Source organism: Podarcis gaigeae (assembly GCF_964106915.1).
Source record: "Podarcis gaigeae genome assembly, chromosome: 1".
Classification (NCBI taxonomy): Eukaryota; Metazoa; Chordata; class Lepidosauria; order Squamata; family Lacertidae; genus Podarcis; species Podarcis gaigeae.
Window position 1 is genome coordinate 4,234,458 of NC_139678.1, and position 20,417 is coordinate 4,254,874.

A 20,417-nucleotide genomic window follows, 5' to 3' on the forward strand; every position below is an offset into this window, starting at 1 on the left:
GAGGATATTTGGCAAATGTGTGGAATCCCCCAGTAGTTGCTGTAACCTTCCAACAATTTAACTCCGCCCCCAAAGGTGCATTCCTCCATTGTATCCCGAGACAGACGGGTGCCATCAACATCTTTGATTTTGATGTATTACAGTATTTTAATATTTTTTTGGGAAGCTGCCCAGAGTGGCTGGAGAACCCCAGCAAGATGGGCGGGGTATAAATAATAAATTATTATAATATTATTATTATCTTCAGAAGTGACCAACCAGATGTCCTTAGAACTCTTGTAAGCAAGATTTGAAGGCACCACCTGTCCTTTGTTTTGCCCCAGCTCTTGGTATTTAGAGGTGTATCCTAAAAGTTCCATTAAGCTAAAATGACAAATAATTAAGCAGATTGCCCATGCTATTCACAGGATACTACTACACAACTGAAAATAGTTCATTAAATATATGTAACACCTTAAGACCTCTTGGAAGCATAGAAGACGCTAAGAATGGTTATTACACTGAGACAAATATTGTTGAAAGAAAATGAGAACATTTGTTTTTATTTGTGGAGGGAGTTCAATCTCCTGATAACCATGTTGGGATTCTTCACATTTTCTTTTTCTTAGGCAAGTAAAGGAGTTGATTGATTTTTCCAAGAAGCTGTCGTTTCAGAAGCCTGATTTGGCTTCTAGCCCACAACTTGGAAACCTCATTCTGTCACTTTAATCATAATTGAATGCCTTACTGCCCTAGAAATAAGCACTGTCTGCCCCATAGTAACAGCTACTGACTGCTGATGAACTATAAATAAAATCTACCCCATGAGTATGGCAAGCCAAAAGTCAAGGTAATGGCAGTATATGTATCATTGTCTCAACCGAAAGACCTTGAATGCTTTACTTCTCGTGGTACTTAAACATAAGTGGTTGGCTGGCATCTCTCTGTCTTGGGAGACAATGTGCCTTTGAGAGTGAAATCAAACTGTTGGAAGGTTACAACGCCTGCTGCGACTGTAGAGACCGATATGGAAGAGACAGGTTTTGTTGTAATTGGGTCAGGTGAAGGCACTAGGTTTTGCTGTTCCAGATGCACCATGGCATTTCTTCTCTTTCCTGGCACGACCCCTGCCAGCTTTTAAAGTTGAGATTCAGCTTGATCATTTCCAAGACACTCTACAAGACTGGTTTCCTTGGAGGCATGGGCTTCCCCAAGGGCCATGGGTCTTCCCCATTTGTGGAGCTGCTTCTGCTGTGTTCTTTGTGATAAGATGGAGATCAGCCCCATGGGCTTCTCCAGCTGTTTAGCCTTGACTCCTGAATGGTTGACAACCTACCCTGCTGCTAGGGAATCTCTCCACTCTGTGTATGGGGCAGGACAGGGAGCCAGCAGAACTGCCTCCCCTTTCCTGATCTCTGCAGACAAAGGGTTGGTGGCCTCCCATCCACTGACTTGGGCTTCTCCCTGCCAAAGGCGTCCTTCATACCCTGCCAGCTCTTCCTCCTCTGACAGTTCATCCCTTAGCAACAGCCACCCCAAACCCAAGTCAATCATTATCATGAGGCCCACACCACCACCACCCCTCCCAGGGTAGCCTCCCACCCTAGTCCTTGTTGTTGTTGTTTAGTTGTTTAGTCGTGTCCGACTCTTCATGACCCCATGGACCAGAGAACGCCAGGCCCTCCTGTCTTCCACTGCCTCCCACAGTTTGGTCAAACTCATGCTGGTAACCTCGAAAACACTATCCAACCACCTAGTCCTTGGGTGCTGGCTTTTAAGATAGTACAGCATTTGTGGAAGCAATTATGGAGCATGCATGTTGGTAGTGGCTCCCCATCTCTCTCTCACTCACACCCACACACACACACCCACACACACACCAAAGTCTTAGAGCCTCAGCTTCAGGATCTGTCCTTCCAGTGAGCACTCAGGGCTGATTTCCTTCAGAATGGATAGGTTGGATATTCTTGCAGTCCATGGGACTCTCCAGAGTCTCCTCCAGCACCATAATTCAAAAGCATCAATTCTTCGGTGATCAGCCTTCTTGATGGTCCAGCTCTCACTTCCATACAACACTAGTGGGAAAACCATAGCTTTAACTATACGGACCTTTGTTGGCAAGGTGATGTCTCTGCTTTTTAAGATGCTGTCTAGGTTTCACTGGTGGAGAACCTCTACCAAGCAGAAATCTGTTTCTAAGTCAAGGGACACCTTAGCATAACCATGCACTAACACGTTTTATCACAGCATCATAAGGGAACACCGTGTGACTATGGAGGGGATTAATCCACAGCGTCTTTGCTTGGGTTGAGATGGCATAGCAAACGGAACTAATGTTTAAATGGCATTAAAGTAAGAAGAACGGATGAATGAACAAGCTCAGTGAACATCAGAGGACAAAATGTCTTTAAGGAAGTTTAAAGACTAAAAATGCATTTAACACTACTAAAACAACTCTCTAATAAGGCCTGAGCCATTTGTGCTCCTTTACATAGGGGTTACAGTGATCTAAAATATGCTGCTTGAAAAATGGCTATCTGATGGCACCTGTGGACCTGCCTAAATTGACCTCTGAGTAGTAACAACCATTAAGCATATAGATTCAGGTAGGTAGCCTTGTTGGTCTGACACAGTCGAAATATATAAAAAAATTGTCCAGTAGCACCTTAGAGACCAACTAAGTTTGTTCATGGTATAAGCTTTTGTGTGCATGCACACTTCTTCAGATACCATATAATTAAGCATATAATTTGTAAAGAAAAGCTGTGGCTTACTGTAGAAGGAGGAGGGGTTTCCCCCTATAAGGAAGCAGGATATAAATGTAAATCAGTGTGGGCCTGCCTTTGTAGTGTAGAAGACTGAGTAAGAGCTATTGTTGTGTTATCAGATAAGCAATCCAAGTGCTGTTAATCCTTTAAGACTGATACTTGGCTCCCCCCACACCACACCACCTTGTTCCATTGTACTGGCACCCAGTTTAAAGGTATGGGCACCAAGCTTCAGAAGTTCAAGCAAATAAAGCTGTTGATATGGCACTCTTGACAGAGAGAGAGAGCTTAGAATTGTGTAAAAGCTTTTAGGCTGTTCCTCTACTGGTGTCATCTGATACCGTAAAAGATTTTGTGCACTCATCTAATCTTTATGTAAAGTAGCACAGACATAACTTGGCTGCAGTAAAAGATATGACCTACACATATTACTGTCCTTGTGACTGCTAGATCACAGTGAGAGTGTAGGATTGAGTGTAGGATTGGGAAACAATGGACAATTGCTCCTTCCACAGGTTCCATTAGAGCTACCTGAGCATGCCCTCTGCACATCAGGAGCAGCAAGAGAAACATGGTGCTCTGTGATCACTCCTGCATCTCTAGAAATCCCTCCTCTTGAAGGTTGCCAAAAGCACAGCTGCTGTAGACCCTAAAGGCTGGGAGTAGGATCTATTCCATATAATTAACTGGAGGAGCACTTGCCTACCCTTAAAGCCTGTTTATTGTAATGATGAGAGCTATAGTAGCAAGTTGGAACACACCAGTTTCCCCAAGTAGGTTAAATCTCTTTGCCAATTAACTCTCATCATAGCAGCATTTTCCTACATCATGAATTTGGTCTAGACCTGCGATTCTCAACCTGTGGGTCCCCAGATGTTGTTGGACTACAACTCCCATCACCCCTGAGCTCTGACTTTGCTAGCTAGGGGTGATGGGAGTTGTAGTTTAACAACATCTGGGGACCCACAGTTGAGAAAGGCTGGTCTAGACCATGGGTAGGCAAACTAAGGCCCGGGGGCCGGATCTGGCACAATCTTCTAAATCCGGCCCGCGGGCAGTCCGGGAATCAGCGTGTTTTTTCATGAGTAGAATGTGTCCTTTTATTTAAAATGCATCTCTGGGTTATTTGTGGGGCCTGTCTGGTCTTTTTACATGAGTACAGTGCGTGCTTTTATTTCAAGTGCATCTCTGGGTTGTTGGTGGGGCATAGGAATTCATTCATTTCCTCCCTAAAAATATAGTCCAGCCCCCCACAAGGTCTGAGGGACAGTGGACCGGCCCCCTGCTGAAAATGTTTGCTGACCCCTGGTCTAGACTAGGGTGACCCTACTCGCAGAGGCCAGGGAACATTTCGTAAATGTGTGGATTCAAATCTCCCTGTCAGCACCACCTCCAGTTTGAGGTCTCACCACCGCTAACTTCATACAGCCATTTCCTCGAAAAGCTGGAGTAAAACCTGACGTTTTCACTCAGCCTTGCCTTTCTTAAATGTTTCTAATTAGCGTGCAACAGCAAGTAGAATAGATCCTACTCCCACCCTTTAGAAGCTAAAGCAGTCTTCCCTAGCCTTGTGCCTTCCAGATCTTTTGGACTACAACTCACATCAGCTCCTATCCAGCATGGCAACTGTTCAGAGATTGTAGGAACTGTAGTCCCAAACATTAAGTGGACACTAGGTTGGAGAAGGTTGGTCTAGAGCAGTGGTTCCCAACCTATTTGTTTGTTTGCTTGTTTTTGGGCTATGCCCCACGTAAAGGTAAAGGGACCCCTGACCATTAGGTCCAGTCGTGGCCGACTCGGGGGTTGCCGCACTCATCTTGCTTTATTGGCCAAGGGAGCTGGCGTACAGCTTCCGGGTCATGTGGCCAGCATGACTAAGCCATTTCTGGCGAACCAGAGCAGCGCACAGAAACGCCGTTTACCTTCCCGCCGGAGCGGTACCTATTTATCTACTTGCACTTTGACGTGCTTTCAAACTGCTAAGTTGGCAGGAGCAGGGACCGAGCAACAGGAGCTCACCCCGTCGCAGGGATTCAAACCGGCGACCTTCTGATCAGGAAGTCCTAGGCTCTGTGGTTTAACCCACAGCACCACCCGCGTCCCATGCCCCACCTAAGCATCTCTAAAATCCTGATGTCCCCCCCCCCCCCGTGACATATAATTCTTATTATTCAAAAAGTGAACTCCTATTCGCATGGAGAAAGCTTAAAAGGCCATTCACTGTTAATAACTCATTCTCGAATCGCCTCCCTTAAAAATAAAATTGCCCCCTATGGGGCGTGTGCCCCACGTTGGGAGCCCATGGGTCTAGAGCCTGGCTGGAGAGGATGAAAAGTTCGTTTTTCACTTGATATTTACTGCACTAAGTGAGCAAATCTACCCCTCTCGCACAGCCAAGTGACCAGGGTTTCTGCAGGTCTTTTATTTATTTATTTTTTTAAAAATAATATTTATTACTTTCCCAACAATTTAAACACTACAAAAGAAAAAAAAGTTAAACAAAACAATACAGTACAATACAAAAACAAAAACACTACATAACACTAACACTAAGACATTAAACTAACAAAACAAAACAGAAACAATTTAGGACACATCAATTTCAATATCTTATCTTTCATTCACTTGTTTCAACGACCTCCTCACACCCCCTTTTTGTATTCCACTTCAGTTAATTGTTTCAGCAATTCTTTTCCATCTTCCTCTGTTTTCTGTCCTGTAATTATCTTAACATATTCTAACCTTATTTTTCCCTTTAATACACTAATAATCTATTTGTACTTAGTTCCTTATAGCATTTCGGTTTCTGCAGGTCTTTTAGAAGCAGTGAGCGATGATGATACATAAGATTATGTGGTGGTGTACAGAAAGTCTCTCATAAACCTAGGGCCATGCAGTGAAGCTGAATGTTGGGAGATTCTGGACCAACAGAAGGAACAGAGTGTAGTTAAGCTATGGAATTCAGTCCACAAGAGACAGTGATGGCCACCAACTTGGATGGTTTTAAAAGATGATCTAAACGTATTCATGGAGGGTAAGGCTATCCGTGGCTGCTAGCCGCAAGGGCTGTTTCTCTCTCCATTCTCAAAATAAATAAAAAAATATAAAAAATTGCCCAGTAGCACCTTAGAGACCAACTAAGTTTGTTCTGGGTATAAGCTTTCATGTGCATGCGCACTTCTTCAGATACCTTTCCATTCTCAAAGGTAGCGTTCCTCTGTATGCCAGTTGCCGAAACTCACAAGTGGTGGAAGATGCTGTTTTACTGAAGCCCTGCTTGCAGCCTTCCCATAGGTATCTGGTTGGCCACTGTGTGAATAGGGTGATGGTCCAAATTCCTATGTTCCTAAGAAGCGAAGAACTTAGTTCACTACTCCAAATGCTGATGACTCCAGAAAATGTTGTTGTGTGCATATGCTGTATATCTAACTGTACCATGTGTGAGAGGTTGCATAGTTACAAGAGATACCCTCTTCCAAATAAATTAATAATAATAATAATTTATTCCTACCCCGCCCATCTGACTGGGTTTCCCCAGCCACCCTGGGTGGCTCCCAAAAGAATAATACAGTGGTGCCTCGCAAGACGAAATTAATTCGTTCCATGAGGCTCTTCATATAGCGGTTTTTTCATCTTGCGAAGCAAGCCCATTGACAGCTTAGCGGATTAGCGCTATTAGCGGTTTAGCGGCTTTTAGCGATCAGCTGTTAAGCGGCTTATCAGTGGATCAGCTGATAAGCGGCTTAGGAAAAGGGGGGGAGGGGAAAAAACCCGCAGGAACTCGCAAGACATTTTCGTCTTGCGAAGCAAGCCCATAAAGAAATTCATTTTGCGAAGCGCCTCCAAAATGGAAAACCCTTTCGTCTAGCGGGTTTTCCGTCTTGCGAGGCATTCGTCTTGCGGGGCACCACTGTAATAATAATGATAATAATAATAATAAGCAATAAAACATCAAACATTAAAAACTGCTCTAAACAGTGCTGCCTTCAGTTGTCTTCTAAAAGTCATAATACTTTCACTTCTGGTGCATTTGCACAAAGGCTGGTTTTGTGCAATGTGAGATTTGCATTTCCAGGGTGGGGGAGGTGCAAGATTGGCGCTGCCCTCAAAACCTGGTGTAATGGAACATCCTTTTTTAAAATTTGTGGAAAGGTTCCACTGATGGGAACATAATTTGCTATGAGATGTAACTACACTGAAAATCAAGCAGATTTAATTACTTCTGCAGATGCCATGAGAATGCATCCCTGGGTATTATCTCACCCCAACTCCCTCAAGGTTTGAGCAAGCTTAGTAACAGTTGAGTGACTCTGTTTGCTACAACATTCAGTTTTTTGTTTCTGGTTTTTTTAATAAGTAACCCCTGCAGGAGTAAAATAAATAAAAATTCTAGTTACGAACCTCGAGAAATAATACTAATTGCCGGAGGATTCTGCTAAAAGTGTGGCCTTTGTTTTTGTTACAAAACACTTGACACTTGGAGTAAGTGAATCATAAAATATTTGACCAGATGTATTTAATAACATTTGTATTATAGGTCCTAGGAGAAAGTATAAACTCTGTTTCCATTTTCCCACACCAAAACAAGGTGTAGTAGCAAGCATGTGGAACATATTATTACTATCCAACAATTATTTAATGCCATTAATATATGATATGTGTATGTGTGTGTAATTATCTATCTATTTTTCTTCATTCATAGAAGTGACTAGTTGTTCTGGGGCTGGAGGGAAGGAGACCAATAGAATGAAGGTCATGTAGCTTAGTAATTAATGAAAGGGACAATAATAGAGTTGCAAAGATGATCTAAACGTATTCATGGAGGGTAAGGCTATCCGTGGCTGCTAGCCGCAAGGGCTGTTTCTCTCTCCATTCTCAAAATAAATAAAAAAATATAAAAAATTGCCCAGTAGCACCTTAGAGACCAACTAAGTTTGTTCTGGGTATAAGCTCATGACACTCAGCTCTATCTGCTGATGGATGGCCACACCGACTCGGCCCCAAACACATTGACCAGATGCTTGGAAGCTGTGGCTGGATGGTTTCGTGGGAGCCGATTGAAACTAAATCCTTCGAAGACAGAGGTCCTATGGCTAGGTCGGGATGGCATGGGGATGAGGGACCAACTCCCTTCTCTTGCGGGGGCCCAATTAGTGCCATTGCCTTCCGTTAAGAGTTTGGGTGTAATCCTTGACGCCTCCCTTTCCATGGAGGCGCAGGTTACAGCAACAGCCAAGGCGACATTTTTCCACCTTCGCCGCATAAAGCAGTTGGTCCCTTACCTTTCCCGCCCTGACTTGGCCACAGTGATCCATGCGACGGTCATCTCCAGGCTTGACTACTGTAATTCGCTCTACGCGGGGCTGCCCTTGAAGCTGTCCCAGAAACTCCAGCGGGTACAGAATGCTGCAGCGAGGCTCCTCACAGGGTCTCTGCCATGGGAGCATATTCACCCAGTGCTTTTCAAGCTGCACTGGCTCCCGGTGGAGTACAGGGTCAGATTTAAGGTGCTGCTTTTGACCTTTAAAGCCCTTCACGGCCTAGGACCCTCAAACCTACAGGACCGCCTCTCCTGGTATGCCCCACGGAGAGCCTCAAGGTCCATAAATAACAATACCCTAGTGGTCCCGGGCCCTAAGGAAGTTAGATTGGCTTCGACCAGAGCCAGGGCCTTTTCAACTCTGGCTCCGGAACGCTCTGTCTCATGAGACCAGGGCCCTGCAGGATCTGATTTCTTTCCGCAGGGCCTGTAAGACAGAGTTGTTCCGCCTGGCCTTTGGCTTGGAGCCAGTTTGATTCCCTCCCTCCCCCCCCTCTCTCTTTTTTCCCCTTCTTTTCCTTCTCCTCCTGCGATGAGGCTACATTTTAATATTTTAATGTTCCATTATTTTAATTGTTGTGTTTTATTTTTGTTTTTAAGTTTGTAATCATTCATCTTGTTTTTATTATTGCTTGTAAGCCGCTCTGAGCCCGGCCTTGGCTGGGGAGGGCGGGGTATAAATAAAAAATTATTATTATTATTATAAAGGACTTTAAAGTTCAGTGGAAAATTAGGCTATCTTGTTCATAAAACACTTGCATTGAAGAAGTGGAGTTGGGGAGGGAGACTCGGAGGTGAAGTTAAAAAAATGTCTTGACAGAAAGCTCAGGTGAAACTGTTCCAGATGGACATATTCCAAATTAATTGTGCCTCTGGCAGGTAGCTGGCACTTCTTTCAAAACAAAAAACAGAATAAGTAGAAAGCCAAACAGCTCTTCTCCTTTCTCTCCTGTTGCCAGTGGGATGCTGGATTCCTTTTTCAAATCCCTTCTGAGATGCATTAAAACTAGCAAAAACAAAGTGTCACGGCATACTTAAGCCCAACAGATTTATTGTGGCAAAAGCTTCTGTGGAGTAGTTCTTATTTATTTACAATATTTGCATGCCATCCAATGACAAAGTTCTTCGGGTGGCTTACAGTATCAATAAAACAATAAATCACGACTGTAAACAACATAGGAAGGGATTAGAGCTCTTGTCATCCATGAAAGCTTATGCTGTAATAAATCCATTAGACTATTTAGTTTTGCTGCAACAAACACTACTGCCTGTCTAGAATGTAAAAGCATTCTAGACTTACCATTGAATGGAAAACTAGAAGCTCAGTGTACATCATTTAATTCAGGGGTTCTTACCCTGTGATCCATGGACCCCTTTAGCGTCCTTGGATGGGCTTCCGGGGGGTTGTGAACTGGGTGCAGAAAATGCTATTTACCATTCTTTGATTCTATGAAAGGGGGCCAGTGACTCAAAAAAGGTTAAGAACCACTGGTTTAACTGGTGTTACAGTTTTTATCTGATTCAACAAAAAACTCAAAACAAATATTGCGTAAGATTAAAATAAACAAGGGTGTTATACAAATTGCCTTGTTTGGTACTAAAGAGGGAGGGTAGGCTAAGCTAACCAGTGTTGTACTCAAGGATTTTGGAGCATGGCTCCCTGTGTAAATATATCTGAAAGATGCTGTAATACTGCAACTGAGAGAACCAAATCACACCAACTCCCCACTGTTGAGAGCCAGTGTGGTGTAGTGGTTAAGAGCAGTAGTCTCGTAATCTGGGGAACCGGGTTCGCTTCCCCGCTCCTCCACATGCAGCTGCTGGGTGACCTTGGGCCAGTCACCCCTCTCTGAAGTCTCTCAGCCCCACTCACCTCACAGAGTGTTTCTTGTGGGGGAGGAAGGGAAAGGAGAATGTTAGCCGCTTTGAGACTCCTTAAAGGGAGTGAAAGGCGGGATATCAAATCCAAACTCTTCTTCCTCTTCTACTGTTCGTGGTGAGTCAGAATTCCTCTGGGGGCAGATGTCATTTCAGCTGAGGTTCTGGAATTGCCTGGTGAGAATGGTTCTCAAAATGATAGGCAGTTTGTATGACCTGTTGGTATGTAGATGTTGGCTATGTATTGAAGTGGCATAACAACACACACACACACACACACGTGTTTGTGTGTCTCTACCTGATTTTGTGTAGCGTACGAAGTGGTTCAGGTTTACTTTAAAGTTTTTACAAATGTTTCAAACAGCTTCTGAGGTACACAACAATCCTGTTCGCTTGCAAAAATTAAACTATCATCTCCTATTCTTCTTTCCTAGACATCAGACATCCAGAGGAACTCTCCCTTTTGAGGAAGCCCAGAGACCCCACAAAGAAGAAAAAGAAAAAACTGGATGACCAGTATGAAGATGAGACGCTTGAGCTGGAAGGACCATTAATCACCCCTGGATCAGGTGGAGCCTATATTTTGCTTTAGAGGAACAAGAGGAATAATAAGAGGTTGGGGAAGGAGAGAAGTATGGAGAGTGATGTAAACATGTCACTGGGTGGGTGGGTGGTTAATGCTAAGGAAGAGAAAGTTTAGAACTGAAACTGGAGCAGGTGCTAAATGGAAAGATGCACAGTCACACCTGATCTCTTGATGGCCTTGCAGCTAAAATCTACAGAATTCATTGGGGAGCCGTATGCTGCTTGGTAATGAGACAATTAAGACAGTGGCACTGTGACAACTGCTAATCTGAGTATTGTGCCTGACTCACTGAGCCATTTGGCCTTGCGCATGTTTCCTGCTTGGCAGGGGGTTGGACTCGATGGCCCTTGTGGTCTCTTCCAACTCTATGATTCTATGTATAACAGTCCATTAGGTGCAGCATCGAATCGGGGGACATCTCTTTGTATGTTCCCAAATTCCCCCTCACATACACACCTGCTCATCATTTCTGCACCCAGTACGGTGGATAATAACTTAGCTTTGTGTCAATAGAAGTGCTAACTGTTTTCTGAAATAAGAAGCAGTAGTAGTTCTCCTTTCACCTGCCAGTGGATAATGGGAAGCTTAAAAGCTTTTGTTTTTATCTGTATTTGTTGGTTTAATAGCACAGCCTGCAGATATATTAAAAAGTAGCCCTGTGTTCTTTGCTGGCTTTTTAATAATGGATTTTTCCTACATACAAGCTATGACTTGGCTTGTTCATAGAGTTGGATAGGGTGCTTCTGAATGGAAGTTGTGAATTTGAAGACGATGGGACGTTTCCAGGCATTGCAGATATTTTGAGAATAGCCCTGGATTGAACAGCCCTGTTGTATGGATGTGACATTCTGAACACCCACATAGTGTAGGGTGATGGTGATATTGACAAAAAATAGTCGTGATGTTTGCCTATATCCCAACCACCAAATGGAGCCCTGGGTGTTTAGCATTAGAATGCAAAACTGCAATAACAAAATGTGTTTGAAATATTTTTAAAGGGGGACAATAGTTATTTTATGATTAAAATTGTATAGTACTCTGCTTTTAAAAATAAATTTCCGAACCAGATACGTGGGAAAAGGAAAGAATGCCCTAATGAGAAACATGCGGTGGATTCTTTGCAGTCTTCCTCATGTTTGAAAGGCCTCTGACAAAACACTGACATCTGGAAGGAACAAATTCCGCACCGAAAATTGCTCTGTTCTAAAAAGCTTTCAGATGCAACACTGGGATCCCTCAACGTGAGGGTGGGGTTTGGTCAGATTGAGATTCTTGGAGGAAGTCTCAATTGTAGCTAGGACATGTACCTTTCAGGGCCTTGAATCCCAACACTAAACTTCAAATTTAACACTAGGTTAAGTTTAATATATAGGGGCGCGGGTGGCGCTGTGGGTAAAACCTCAGACCTAGGACTTGCCGATCGCATGGTCAGCGGTTCGAATCCCCGCGGCGGGGTGCACTCCCGTCATTCGGTCCCAGCGCCTGCCAACCTAGCAGTTCGAAAGCACCTCCGGGTGCAAGTAGATAAATAGGGACCGCTTACCAGCGGGAAGGTAAACAGCGTTCCGTGTGCTGCGCTGGCTCGCCAGATGCAGCTTGTCACACTGGCCACGTGACCCGGAAGTGTCTGCGGACAGTGCTGGCTCCCGGCCTATAGAGATGAGCGCACAACCCTAGAGTCTGGCAAGACTGGCCCGTACGGGCAGGGGTACCTTTACCTTTACCTTAAGTTTAATATACTGCTTTTTAGGCAGCCAATGTCATAGGGGTGTGTTGGTGCAGTAATTGTGTCTTACCAGTTTCCAGCAGAGTGACTGCTAGGGTCATGGGTGCACCTGCTATAAGCAACCCCATCAGGAATTGGTTCTTTGCATATCTCTAGCTTCTGGAGCCTTCTGTCCTGCCAAAAGCTACCATCTAATTTTAATTGTGAGGCAGTGTGTGCTGGCTTGAGGACCCCCTTCTTAGTTGGCAGCAGGAAGTACTGACATCAGACACGAGGAGGTGTGAAGAGGGCACGCTGGGGCCAGTCCCAAGGAACCCCTGTGGAGAAATGTCTAACAGATCATTTTACTGATGTAAACACAAGTAGTAACTTAATGCCTGAAACATCTTTCCTGTCTGGCTCCATTTAAAATGCCAGCCTCATCTTAAGGGGCAGCTAGAGGTGTCATGTCCCTGTGAATGACTTCAAGTCAAACTTACTCCTGCTTTACTGCAGGATCATCTTCAAGTGAGTTAGGCTCAGCATGCTTGCTAGGAAGTCAGAAATCAATAGGACAGACTCCTGCCATTGTGCCACCAACCACAATTAGGTTTTTACATCTAGATATTCTTCCTTTGTCCCCATGTTTCTGAGCGTGCATACATAATTAAAGATAGCATCACAGAGCTTTCCAATGTACATTGATCCTTCCAAGAAATAATTAAAACTAAAAAAAAATCTTAAAATTACAAGAGATCCAGTCCCTACATGCTGTTGTGAGAATTTAAAACATATGCCTTGCATAGTTTCCTGAAATTCACCCTATTTTGAGAGAATGGGAGGGCTTTGGAAGGGGAATTGCAAAACTAGTCTTAGAACAGTGATTGGTTTATTTTCTTTCTAAAAAGTTCTCCTTTCATGTCCTCCCCCTCATGCTTCATTTTCCTTGTGTTCCCCTGTGCACATTTTTACTATTAGGCAAGTAAAAAAAAACAAACCAACCTTACCTGTTAATCTAGAATGGCTCTTACCTGCCTCAAGTCCATAGAGTAGGTTACCAGTGTAATTAAAACTGGGTATTGATTGTTTAGACATGATTGTTTAGAATGATGGGTTCTCTCCTTGGTTTTTAAAACCTATTTCTGTATATAGTATTCTCCACAGGGAAGGGCTGTACCTCAGCTGTAGAGCATGTGCTTTGCATTCAGAAGGTTCCAGGTACAATCCCCAGCAGGCTAGGAATGTCCCTGTCTGAAACCTTAGAGAGCCACTACCAGTCAGTGCAGTCTACCTGGAGGCTGAACTACTTCCTGTGTGCAAATCTTGTACCACGGAGCTGCAGCTCTGGGTATCACCTCATCCACGATCTCCCATCACAGCTGTTCCAATTTCTGGATGGAAGATTGCCTGGCTGGAAACCTGGTGGTGAGCAGCAGTGGGTTTTGTTCTGTTTTTAAATTATTATTTTTTCAAGCATTAGGCAAACTCATGGAGGAAGCGAGCCGTGTGAGCAAAACATGCTTGAGTCCCTCACTGGTAAAGGTAAAGGTAAAGGGACCCCTGACCATTAGGTCCAGTCAAGACTGACTCTGGGGTTGCGGCGCTCATCTCGCTTTATTGGCCAAGGGAGCCGCCGTACAGCTTCTGGGTCATGTGGCCAGCAGGACTAAGCAGCTTCTGGCGAACCAGAGCAGCGCACGGAAACGCCTTTTACCTTCCCACTATTGATCTACTTGCACTTTGATGTGCTTTCAAATTGCTAGGTGGGCAGGAGCAGGGACCGAACAACTGGAGCTCACCCCATCGCGGGGATTCGAACCGCTGACCTTCTGATCAGCAAGTCCTAGGCTGATTTTTCCCCACTTGTGGACAAGGGATGAGGAGGTGTTCTGCATACAGTAATCAGGCCAGGGTTGTGCGGAAGAGCAAGGGGTAAATGCGCACACGCAGCCCCTGCTCGCAGTTGCTATGCAGATAGGAGAATGTCAACTTGTTGCACACCCCAAGACATTATGTAAGATTCAGTTCCTTTTGCAGCAGCGCATCGTGGATTACTTTTTAAAAATCTGCTCATTCCACATAATTTTGGTTCAGGGACATGAGTGCCGTAGACAACAGTACGTTCCACTCCACATACGTTACAGCAAGTCTTAGAATTGGATTCTGGGAAACATTAAAGATTTGGCGGGGGATAATGAATGGTTTGCTACAACTTACCTTTGCAGCACTCCCTTCTTGCACACCTTGTTAGCCTGAGGATTTAATATACACTCGTATTCATACGCAGTTCATTTAAAGGTAGTAATTTGGCCACTGGCATTAAGCCACAAGCCCGCCAGTCGCTCATTTCCAAAGAGCATTCTTCACTGTTGCTTATTAGAATGAATAACAAATACATTCTTGCCCGTTACATACCTTCTTGCCGCCCACTGCAACCCAGTTTAAGGCCGCGAACTTTTACCTGCCATGACTTCATTAAAATGAGTTGTTGATCTAGAATGAAATCCCACACAGTCCCAATTCCCTACGCGCCACAGTTGGTAACAGAGAGGGAGGTACTTTTCCACCACTGGCTAGCAGGTCAGAAATGCACTGTGACCAGCGGCATCCATGTGTGTGCTGTGTATTCATTCGTACATTTGGGTTTCATGCAGCTTACTGAATTGCATAACTGTTTTGGTTTGCATTATTTAGTGGCTGGAGACTCTGCACTTAACCTTGGGATAGAGATGTTATGTAGAAGACAACCATCAACTGTGGGGGGTACGGTATGGGTCATTCCTGGGAGAGGGGGAAATCCTAATCATGGAAAGAAATCATTATTTTTGTAAGAGTTAAAAAAAAAATTATTTCAATTAATGGGAACTCTATAAAATTACTTAAACATCAGAATGAATCTTGGGTTCTGGCCATGTCTCTGCAGACCACACAAGAATTCTGGAGAATGTTGTCCATTCCTATCTTAAAATGTGAAAGTTCAGATGTTATGAATTTTGTTTTCTAAGTTGTGCTGTGTGTGTTTGTTTTCCTGCTTCTGTTGCTAATGGCTTGGATTCTTTGACCTGCTTAATGATAAGGGGGGGGGGGTGTCAGGATTTCTCAACACTAGGTCTTCAGTCCTTGGGGAGGATATTGCTCTCCAAGGATCACACCCTGGCTCACCTCCCCTCCCCTCTTCACCATTGTGGCCTTTTTGTTTTGTTTTATCACAGTGCTTCAAAGATCAGATAAACTGAAGGGAGCAATTTAGCAACCCTGCTTTGTAGTCTGTCCTCTCCTGCCCTTGGCATTCCTCCACAAAACCCAGAATTGTAAATAAATTGGTTAGTTGCTTTGTAAAGAGTGCTTTTGCTCAAAATATGAGAGAGAAGCAAGATTTAAAAAAACAAAAAACAAAATCCATTAATAGGGAGGAGAGAACACACACACAGAGAGAGAGAGAGAGAGAGAGAGAGAGAGAGAGAGAGAGAATGAGAGAGAGAGAGAGAGATTTTGCACTTGGCTAAATGTCATGACAAACACAGTTGAGTTCAGCATGAGACCTGCTATGCAAAGTGTCATTAAGGGCCAAACTAGATATCATACAGAAAACAAAGGAAAACAAGTCTCCCAGCATTGTTAAATGAAAGCATTGTGTGAGGCCACTGTCAGGACTGTAGGACACCTAACCAGAGGAGAGAAGTTTGTATTTCTGTCCAGAATTGCATACATGTAACCCCAGCTGCTTTTCTACTCAGGAGAAGAGAAAGGAGTAACTTTTTCCCATGTTGGTGGAAAACAAGTTAGGGTCTGTGGGGAGAAGCTTTTGAGTGAGGAAAATGGCTGGAGGAGGGAAGGGTTTTTAGGCAGCGAGTCTCTCCTTACTTCCCTCACTTCCTGATTGTAGCAGCTTCAGATTTAAGAGAGAGAGTTAAAACCACTGGGATATGGTAACATACCTCCAGTGCAATGTCTAGTTTCCCCCCCCCCCCCAAGAGAGAAAAATGGATGACTTTCCTATGGATCCAGACAAACCTGTAGAAGAAAAAGCCTTCCCCCTAAGTGTCCGTCTACTGAGTGATTCTAAATTCACTGGCTGTTGCTTTTCCACTGCAAAGCAGAGCATAGATAGAAGAACAGGGGAGTGTGATTTGCAAGTGAAGGGCAGCTGTGGTGGGGTTGGTGGCTCATTGGCTCCCCCCTGCAAATTCTCAGTATCCCTTCTTTGCTGTGACGTGGAAGCCAAGATTCCATGACCCGTTTTTGCTCACATTGCAGGTCAGCCCTCTGTTCTGGAATGCTGTTGATTCTACAGTTTCACCAACTAAGAACCCCTAGGCACTATAATTTTAAAGCAGGATCACAAATTTGTGTAAGGAGAATCCATTTGCCTCTTACAGCTACAGTTCTCAAGAGTGGGTTATTAATTCCTCTTCCAAGGGAACTCCAAGAATTGTAGCTCTCTGGTGGGAATAGGGGGGCTCCTAAGCACTCTCGGACTGTAACAACCTGCAGCTCCCACGACTCTTGGTTTAAAGTTGTGTGACACAATTTTAGATGTACTGTGGACGCTCGGGTTGTGAATGTGATCCGTGCGGGAGGCACATTCGCAACCCGCAGCATCGCGTCTGCACATGCGCGGATCGCGATTTGGCGCTTATGCGCAAAGCGTGCTTTAGTATTTCTGCGCATGCGCGAGTGCCGAAACCCAGAAGTAACCTGTCCCAGCACTTCTGGGTTCGGCGCGGTGCACAAACTGAAAACGCACAACCTGAAGCATTTGAAACCCAAGGTATGACTGTATTGTGCAGATGGGGGTCTAATTCTCCAAATGGTTAATAAAGGGCATAGAATTGCCACTAAATGAAATGCAGTAGCAGCAAGGGCAAAGTGCTAAAGTGTTAAGGATATTGCTTTAAAAGCTGCAAGAGAAAAAGGATACGGAAGAACCTCTATCGGTTTCAAGTAGCGTGTGATTGCATTCGCTCTCACGTCTGTCTTAACTTGCCTGCTTTTGAAAGACTCCTTTTGACAAAGACTGTTCTGTTCTGTTTTGCTTTGTTTACCTTTTTTTTTTACTCTAGAAAGTGTCGTGTACATTGATAGCATTGTGGTTTTTTTAGAAAAACAATTTGTCAAGGAGGAATTCCTCTTAATTTCCTAGTGGGAACATTTCTAAAGCAGAAATGGAATACCTGGGAGGTGGGTTTTTGTGCATAGGCAATCTCATTTTGCAGCCGCAAGCTATTAAGCACTGCTTCTTTACAGCCTTCCTTGAAATAAATGCAGATTGGAATAATCAGTTGCACAGTGAACTGACTCCTGTGTGAGCTGCAGGATGGTTGTGCAGAAGCAGCTGGCTTCCTTAGAATCCCAGCAACCTTTCTCGGTGGCGGTTGGATTCCAGTTGCCGTCGTCCTTCAGGCTCCAGTGCTATCACACACCTGTTCCAGGCTACAGGCCTTTGCCTGGGTTTTTAGTTTAGAGGAAAGGCAAGTACGAGGCAACATGATAGAAGCTTATAAAAGAATGTGTGGCGTGGAGAAAAGGAATAGAGAAAAGATGTTCTCCTCTCATAGCAGTAGAACTTGTGGACATTCAGAGAAGCTGGAAGTTACTGGAAGACTTAGGACAGATCAAAGAAAGGGCTTTTTCACATAGCACATAGTCAAACTGCAGAACTCACTCGTCTAGGAGGCGGTGATGACCACCACTCTTTAAAAGAGGAGGGCACAAATTCATGGAGGAGAGGGATCTCAATGGCTACTAGCCAGGATAGCTATTCTCTGCCTCCACAGTTGGAGACAGCCTTGCTTCTGAATGCCCGTTACTGGAAACCACAGAAGGGGAGAGGGCTGCTATGCTCAGAGCCTCCTTGTGAGTTTCCCACAGGCATATGATTGGTTACTGTGAGACCCGGACGCTGGAATAAATGGGCCATTGGCCTGATACAGCAGACTATCCTTACACACTTTTGTGTTCTGCATAAAAACCCTCTTCATGCTGTAATAGAGCAATTTATGCACCCATTTAAAATGCTTGTACAGCTTCGTCCTAAGGCAGGGATGGGGTGTGTGTGTGTGTGTGTGTGTGTGTGTCTGTCTGTCTGTCTGTCTGTCTGTCTGTCTGTGTCTGTGTCTGTGTGTCTGTGTGTTTTCACTAAAACCCAAAGCTCTATAAAACACAGACAAGTGCAAACATATGTAGAATTAAATAGCAGCCTGCCTCTGAGCCTATTCTAAGCCTAGGAATTTGTTTTCAGTAACACAACGGAACTAAACTCAAAGTCCTTTCATAGAATCCAGCCAGGTAAAACACTCCAGAGGGTGTGGACCAGTGACTCCAGGGGGAGAGTCCAGGACCTAGAGAGGCTTGGAGGGCTGTATTCTGCGCCCAAGGCATGAGATTCCTCACCCCTGGTGTCTATAAGCTAAACAAGTCTCTCCCACTCCCAGCTTGTATTCTCCATCTGTAAAATAAAAATAATGGTGACTTTCCTCACAGTATTGTTAGAAAAAAATAGTTTACAATCCTTACATGTTATTAGATTTACAGCAGTGAATAAGAACTATGCTTCAGAAGAAACACTGTTGCAGGTGAGTGTGGGATTTTGGCTGTCCAGGTGTTGCTAAATTACAACTCCCAGCAGCCCCAGCATGCATGGTTAATAGCCAGGGGTGATGGGAGTTGTAGTTCAGCAAAGGCTTTCCACACACCTACACTAGTGTGTTCTTCTAGTGCAGTGTTTCCCAACCTTGTGCCTCCAGATGTTTTTGGCCTACAACTCCCATCATCCCTGACCACTGGTCTTGCTAGCTAGGGATGATGGGAGTTGTAGGCCAAAAACATCTGGAGGCACAAGGTTGGGAAACACTGTTCTAGTGGTAGTTAAATTCAGTTTCAGCTGTTCATTGCTTCTTAAAATCCACCCCTGCTGCTGCCTATTTACTCCACAGCTGAACAAATACTGAACTTAAGTCCTCAGCCACTGCTGCTCTCATATTCTAAATATATTTTGGGGTTCTTTTAGATCAAGCCAGAGGTGGCTTCGCAGTTTGCAGCTCTTTACAGAAACGTGTATGTTACTAGGCCACCAGGTGTTGGGTGTGAGAACGGGCGTTTCTGAGCCCCTTACACAACACAGAAGGGTTGTTAGAGGTCAAACTAAGCATGGCCATATTGGTAAGGTATGGTCCCTATATCTCAACTATGTCTATAGAAATTATGTTAATATAAGATCTCCAGCCACTCAAGCTTACTTATGGAGAAACCACATCACAGATAGCTGAGACTTCAAAGATGCTTCTAGTGATTCAGTATTAGGCAGTGCCCCTGCTCGACTTTTCTTTTTATATGTGATTAACATAAGCATTCAATCTGCAGGTTTTGTTGGAATTGATCAGTGTTATTTTACTACAAATTAATAAAATATTCTGTTGAGAGAAAGAGAGAGAGAGAATATTTTCCCCTGCTGCTTCTGTCCTATTAAATACTTTTGGCACAAAATTGGCTCTTTGGGGGCTAATCTTGACTCAAATTCTGCTTGTTGTGAGTGTATAGTACAAGTTCCTTTAAAAAAACAATAGACTGGAGGTGCAAAATTTCCAAATGGTCCGAAGCTAATCTGGACACCCAGAAATTAAATAGATTTAAACTGATTGGAGCAGTGGCAGCACCATCTTAATGATACACATGGGAAGCCAGCTCTCTGAATTTCTACTTCTGCTGTTAATAAGACCCTGGATCCTCTACTGCAAACAGAATCATTTTCTTTATTTAAGGAAGGTTTAATGTTAATGTTAGTGTTGGACTAGACTATCCAAGCAAACTCTAGCGAAAGTCTAGTGAAGCTTTCAGTTCTGTTGAGTGGGAGCAAAATGAACTTAGAGAATTCCAACCCTTAAGGGTCTCAAGAGGCAAAATTTCTCACCCCCACCTTGTAGAAGAAGTATCACAGTCTACCTTCTGCCTACCCCTATCCTAAGGTGCATACAGTATTTTTCGCTCTATAAGACGCACTTTTCCCCTCCAAAAATTAAGGGGGAATGTGTGTGCGTCTTATGGAGTGAATGCAGGCTCCATGGCTTCAGCGAAAGCAACGCAAAGCCTCCGATAGGAGAAGCAAGACTCTCCAGGCTTCAGGGATAGCCGCCTGAAGCCAGGAGAGCAAGAGGGATCGGTGCGCACCGATCCCTCTTGCTC

General features: G+C 44.2%; 1 protein-coding gene across 7 annotated transcripts in view; it reads left to right on the forward strand.

Moving 5' to 3' along the window:
* FERMT2 (FERM domain containing kindlin 2) overlaps positions 1–20,417 on the forward strand; it is a 93,978-nt gene that overhangs the window by 45,611 nt on the left and 27,950 nt on the right. For all 7 annotated transcript variants that reach the window (XR_014563069.1, XM_083734058.1, XM_083734062.1 and 4 more), the window contains exon 4: positions 10,380–10,514. Coding sequence is in view for 6 of the 7 variants with exons in the window: in XM_083734058.1 (XP_083590184.1) it covers positions 10,380–10,514 (135 nt within the window). In the remaining variant the exon portion in view is untranslated. The remainder of the gene's footprint in view (positions 1–10,379; positions 10,515–20,417) is intronic.